The sequence below is a fragment of the Etheostoma cragini genome, chromosome 9 (assembly GCF_013103735.1).
Source record: "Etheostoma cragini isolate CJK2018 chromosome 9, CSU_Ecrag_1.0, whole genome shotgun sequence".
In the NCBI taxonomy this organism is placed as follows: Eukaryota; Metazoa; Chordata; class Actinopteri; order Perciformes; family Percidae; genus Etheostoma; species Etheostoma cragini.
In genome coordinates, this window is record NC_048415.1 from 27,050,799 (window position 1) to 27,057,379 (window position 6,581).

Genomic DNA, 6,581 nt, shown 5'->3' on the forward strand with positions numbered 1-6,581 from the left:
GTCAGTACTTTGGCCACCAAACATGACGTTTCACAAGAACACAAGTCCATAGAAGAACACATATTGAGAAACGCCCAAGGACTATTTATACTTGAGGTAGGGGGAAAACAGGTGAAACCAATCAAGGGCGGGGTAGACAATCACAGTGGCGGGAAAATCACACAAAGGGAGGGAGTCAGGGTCTGAAATGAGAGGGAAGGTGAATACAAAATAAAACAGGAAGTGCACAACAAGATCAGACATGAGTGACTTAACTTAACAGACTTGACGAGACGTAACAGTTTTGCAGTACCTTGTACCTTGTGGTGTTTCTAATATTCAGTCTACCCTTATTGATGTAAATAGGGCAGACAAAATATACATGTATTTTTACATATAATACCACTTCTAAGTGTCAAGCGGTAAAATTCAACAGGACTCACTGTGGCTGCTGAAATGATACACACAATTCAAAATCAAAACTTCTTTAAACAGTTTGATCAAAATAGAACATTTTTATAATAATAATAATAATTCATTTTATTTATAATGCCCTTTACATTTCAAATGAAATGTCCAAGTGCTACAGTAGTAAGGAGTTACAAACAGTTTCCGGAATATAACAAAATCAACAAGCAATAATAAAACACCATAACACTAAAATTAAAACTATGACTGTTAAAAGGCCTTTTGGCTTTAGAAATCTTTATCTTCTTGAAGGTAAAAATGTACTATCAAAGTCAGTGTCAACTGTTAATGTTTTTCACATGCCAGATGAGATGAGAGATGGGCTTTCTTCCGGGTGCTCCGGTTTCCTGCCACCATAAACACATGCATGCTGGGTAACTAGGATTACGGTTGGAAATTTCTGGCTAGCACTGGTGCATTTACAGAAATGTTGATTAATGTGCATTGTCCTAATACACTATTATCTATTGTTAACATCTTTGCAGGTGTCACTCTATGAAGGTGTGAGGTGGTAGGCGATCAGCAGCAGCGTCAGGACCAACAGTCAGACCATGGACCTTAGATTCAGACGGCTGTCGCCTCTCGCCGAGGGAGCTCTTCATCTGGTGTTGCTGGCCGGGCTGGTGCTGCCGTCTCACGCAGAGAGTGAGTACTCATATTCTTCACACAGCTCCGAGCTCTGCCCATCTGTCATCAGTGTTACAGACAGCTGGGTACTCGGTTCAATACTTTTTAGGCACAGGTTGCTTTACCACCTAGTACTGAGTATCGAAAAATACCTTGTTATTCAACATCCAATTTCAACACATAAGGTGAAAATCTTATCAGTTAGTGAGCCAATAAGCATGCAGCATGCTTCTACCAAGATCTAATTATGCTGGTGATTGTCTGTCTAACATCGTGGAAACACGCGACACAAAAATGTATACAGAAAAACCCAGAAAAACTTTAAAAAATCAATGTTTGCCTTAATGTGTAATGTTGTAATTTATTTATGTTAAAGGGCCAATGTTCTGTAGTGTTTTCAGGATTATACTTGCATTTTATGTTTGTATTAGAACATGTTTACATGCTTTAATGTTAAAAAGCAATGGGACTCTATGGCGCTATACCCAACTTTTCTCAGGAGAAAAGTTTTTGTTTAGTAATTTGAACGTTGCATTCAATAGGGGAGTACAACTACACAGTACAGGGACAGAGATTTTTTTTTAAAGTTGCTTTATTGTCCTGGCTAACCTTTTAAAATGTCATTGATGTCATACACATCATACGGACGGAGATACTGCTCTGAGTCTCTATTTTCTGAACTTGCAAAAACTACAATCAAATCTGGGATTCAACAATCCGGAAAAAGAGATTAGTTTAGCCATCTGGCTCCATAGAGTCCCATTCATTTTGCAACCTCAATGGAACTCTGCTGGAAACTGCAACCAAATTTGGTTCAATGACGCTAAATAGGGATTAAACAGACTTTGGCTCTTAACCATTAATGTCTTCCAACCTGTGATTGTGAAGCGATGCAATCCTTTTTTGGAATTTGCCCCTTACAGTATTGTTGGTGTAAGCCCAGAAGTTAAATGCTAATGTCAATGTTACTTATCAGAAAAAGAAAAGGTTTTATGGCCACAATAAGTACACTTATGTGGAACTGGCGTCAGTAAAAGCTGCATTTATAAACAAACAAACTAATAACTTAGATAAGAAAAAGAAGCTGAAAAGAAGCTGAATTTACTAGTGGGAGTTTCTTTTACTTGTCACTCCAGACTCTGTTTCTATAGTACTGTGAATGACTCTATTATCGTAATGGCATTTAGTCAAATGACCACACAAAACTGTATAAAATGAGATAAACCAGAGGCTAAACTAAGCTAGGGAACACAATAGAAAGGCATTAGAGGACAACCTCTAGGCTCTAAAATAACCTTTGGACTCTATGAAAACAGCCACCACCATGAAACCCGCAAAGAAATCTCAACATGTTGTCGAGGAATTGGTTAAAGCAATTGAGTTGAATGTTTTCTTTTACCCGAGGTTGGAGCATTTCTGACTGAATGTGACATGGTGACAATACGACTTAAAATCCATATCACGATTAATTGCACATTTTACCTCAATAACGGTAAATGACAATGAATGAAGTTTTTTTGTCCTCATAGTTCATTGGCAAGGTTTGTACTGTAAATAGCCTCAAATATTGAAGGTGAGATATTTTTTTCTAATTTAAAAGTGCTTATTTTTGTTATTTTTAAATATTTGAAGGAAATGCACAAAGGGGGAACTATTGTGGCTATTTATTGGAAATGGATACAATTAAAATGAAAGCACCTATTGCTTGACATGAAAATGTCATGTGGAAAAAAAAGTAATTTTTGTTTTATAAAAATTATCTAAATTATCCTTATGGGAAATATACTTCAATAACAGCTTCAGAATTTTGATGTTGATACATTTTCGATTAGTCGTGCTTGATGTTAAAGCAGCCTTAACCCTCGTGTTGTCTTCTCGTCAAAATTGAAAATCAACAATTTCGTTGATGCTTTTTATCAATGTTTTTAACTTTTTGTTAGGTTTTTGTCCCTTTTTTGTCTGTGAACGGTGAATGGTTCCTGTATGATGTAAAAAGCGCTTTAAGTAGTTGTTAAGACTAAAAAAGCGCTATATAAACACATTACATTTACATTTACTAAACAGCATATTTTAAAGTTAATTTTAAGTCACCATGATTCACGCTAGAATTCATAAAAAAAAACATGGCAATGTTATAAGAAATGCTGGAAGACACCCATTTTGCTTAAATGCACCTGATTACATTTTTGTGAAAACAAAAAAAGATTGCATCCATCGCGTTTTGCGAGAACAAAACAGGTGTTATCACATAATGCATTGTTAATAAACTCGCCGTGGGAAAAAAGGATGAAAAATCCAAAACAACAAAAAATCCTAGAGGACTGTGCGACCCGTAGAGGCAAGAGACTCACAACAGTGACTTAAGAGGAGAGATATCATAGATGGAGACAAAGTTTTATTTGTACAGCACCTTATAGACTTATTTTTATTTCTTTATTAGATTTTTTGTTCATTTTGTAGAGGCACCGTGGCTCCATCCTGCAATTGTGATTTGTTTAAAGAAATAAACCAGAGCACGTTTTTCTCTCCTATTCTGGAATGTTGTGTGGACTCGCCAGACCTTTCCCCGCAGTGCTGCGGAGGAAGGTCTGGCTATGCGAGACTAAGCTGATTTGCCGTCTGTTGTCTCTTTTTAAAATGTTCAGAAAATAAATTAAGTCTGGTCGTGGCTACGTGATGAATCTGTCTGCCTAGTTACTCAGATACTCTCCACAGCTGTACCCTGCATCCGGTAATGTGAGGAGAAGAAACAGTAAAAAGGTCAACAACATGCATCCCCATTATGAGCATTGAGTCAGGGTTCATGGCTGGGTTTGGAGACTAAAAATGATCTGCATGCATTGACCAGAGTCTTGCTAATGCAATGATGGTTCTTTTACGTCTCCCATGAGAATTCCATCGAACCAAGTCAGCTATGTGTAATGAGCACAACATCAATTTTGGGGATGGCAAATGCAGTAGAGGTGAAAGGCTGAGTAGGAACATGGAAAATGTGATTTCACATTAGTAAGAGAATTGAGTTTAACATTATACACAGCTGACAGGAGTTAGTTAATCAAGCCTTGAGACAAAGATTCAAAACGTGACCATTGATGTCTGGTTTAAAAACAAAAATCTTCTGCTATGTTTCCGCCGCTCATTCCCCCTGCTCTGGCGTTTCCAAGGCTAATAACCAAAGACATTTGGAAAAACATGGAATCTACAGGGTCGTGTTGCAGTCTCAACGGCCATGAACGGAGACCTTTGGCAAAACAGACGTTGACACCACCGTTTTGCCGCCTGATTGGGTCTTATCGGCAACTACCAGCAGCAGGCGGGGTCTACACGCTGCCTCCTGTTTATGCCCAGTATAGGAGAATGTTGAAAAAAGTTGAAAAATACACTTCTAGAGACAATATAGTATCAGACATTTCTGAACACTGGTTGTTTTCATTGAATACCACGTGTCAGTCTGACATTTATTTTATTTTTGAAGAAGAACAACACATGGTTTTTCTGCTTTCGTTCTGTTTTGCTGGAAATGGATACTATGTTGGTGTTAAAATATTTAAGTGAATCAATGCTAAGAAAAATAAATAAATTAGATTCCAGGGAAAATAATTCATTTTTTAAAATCTTGTCCTGACAACTGCAAAATACAGTATAAACATTAACCACCAGTCTGTTTTGTTGTGTCTATGTATGTATGTGTATTGTGTGTTGTAGTAAAACCAAACACCAGATTCAGATGATTTTAGAAACACTGCTGATGCATGCTGGGAGTAGTTCTTTGTAATTAGGCCAGGCGGAGGCAGGGCGAAGCCTTTAAGCCTCAGAGGTCCTCGGAGGGCAATGTTTCTAATACAACAGGTTCATTATCGGGAATAGTTGCTTTATGGCTGCAATGAACACATTGTGTAATTTCCTTTATAATTTAGCAGATAGAAATTCATCAGAGGAGCTGTGTCAGCAATTACCTTCCTGTGTGAGCACTGCACTCCAGAGGAAATGAGAATAATTAATTTCTCACTAAGAGTTGAGATTTTTGGAGATTCTTATAGAAACCAAACTGTTTGAACCTAAAGTTTGTGAGAAGAATTGCACAGACATCATACACATAATGCTGGAAGTAGCAGAACTGTTTTTCTGCAAAAGGATAGAATAGAATAAACTTTATTAATTCCCAAAGAGGAAACCACTTGGCTAACATGGACAAAGACTATGTGGGCAAGAGGGCTGCAACTAAAAGTTATTTTCATTGTGGATTATTCTGTCTATTTCTCAAAAGATTTATTAGTTGGTTAGTAGGGGGGGGGAACACGAGACGCCTCCCTTTACAATATCATCATGATACTTCACAAAACGATATAATTAAACATATTGCAATATTCTGCGATACGTTGCAATGTATAACCTTTTTTCCATCTTATAATTTTCCCCCAGTTTCAAATGATGTCCCCAAAAGGAAACTTTGTCAACACGTTTTATCTAAAAAAATACATTTATCTGTTTGTTCGCATCACTTCAACTGTATTGCTTCAAAATGGGATTATCAAGCAGACAAACTGACCAACACATGTATGATAAAAGGCGGCTGTGTATCGAAGATCAAAGATCAATGATTTCCAAAGCCCAAGATGGCGTCCTTAAATGTCTTATTTGGTCCACAACTCAGTCTACTGTCATAGAGTGAAGGAACTACAAAATAATCACATTTAAGGAGCTAGAATCAGAGAAGTTGGATTTTTTTTTGTCACATACACCATCATACACAGTACTGTTTGTGCAAGTGTGTATTTCGGGCCTATGCGTAATTTGTAAAACAATAACAACAGAGGCGAACAAATTTAAATTCCCTTGGAGAGTCAATGAAGTATGTCTTCTTCTGGACAACTTATCGATTAATCCATAAATCTTTGCAGGTCTAGTTGACAACATGCTAACATTGCCAGACCCTCCGCCACATCACTACAAAGATTTTTTATGCCAAGATGGCGGATGGTGATGATCAGGGCACTGCAGCTCCTGGATTTAAACTCAGGCCTCGATTAAAACCTACAATTTACAGGACTGTTGATGGACAGGTTATTGTTGAGGATGAGTTTCTTAATTTTCTCGCAGTGAAAATTAAAATTATGACTCAGGATGAGCTTGTCCTTTTAGCTGCAAACACATTTGACTCGGCGTGGATCGAGACTTCCAAGAAAGCGTTGTTTGAACTTTGTCCTGAAACCAAACAACGGTGCGTGATCTATAAAGGCAGCCAGAAGGATACTAATAATATCAAAAGTTGCTTAAGAGTGTTAAACGAGTGTGGAGAAAACATCCCCCGTTTTGTCTCCCACTACTTGGACGAGTTACCGCCTGTGACGTTTAACAATCTGGATGTGTCTAACCTGCTGAGCAAGATGGAGCGTTTGTACAGTGAGGTCTGCACTCTCAGACATGCGGTTAAACTTCAGGCTGATATCTGCGGGGACTTGAGTTCTGTGACTGCGACCATAGACAGCAGAATTGCTGCAATGGAG

At 37.9% G+C, this 6,581-nt stretch overlaps 1 protein-coding gene and 1 long non-coding RNA gene across 30 annotated transcripts in view; one reads left to right on the plus strand and one right to left on the minus strand.

The window, feature by feature from the left end:
• The window catches only part of ptprfa (protein tyrosine phosphatase receptor type Fa), a 362,404-nt gene that overhangs the window by 95,355 nt on the left and 260,468 nt on the right, over positions 1-6,581 (plus strand). For all 29 annotated transcript variants that reach the window (XM_034882227.1, XM_034882230.1, XM_034882238.1 and 26 more), the window contains exon 2: positions 933-1,092. In XM_034882227.1, the coding sequence (XP_034738118.1) occupies positions 999-1,092 (94 nt within the window). In that variant the 5' untranslated portion in view covers positions 933-998. The remainder of the gene's footprint in view (positions 1-932; positions 1,093-6,581) is intronic.
• The window catches only part of LOC117950865, a 24,318-nt gene that overhangs the window by 13,392 nt on the left and 4,345 nt on the right, over positions 1-6,581 (minus strand). The window lies entirely within an intron of this gene.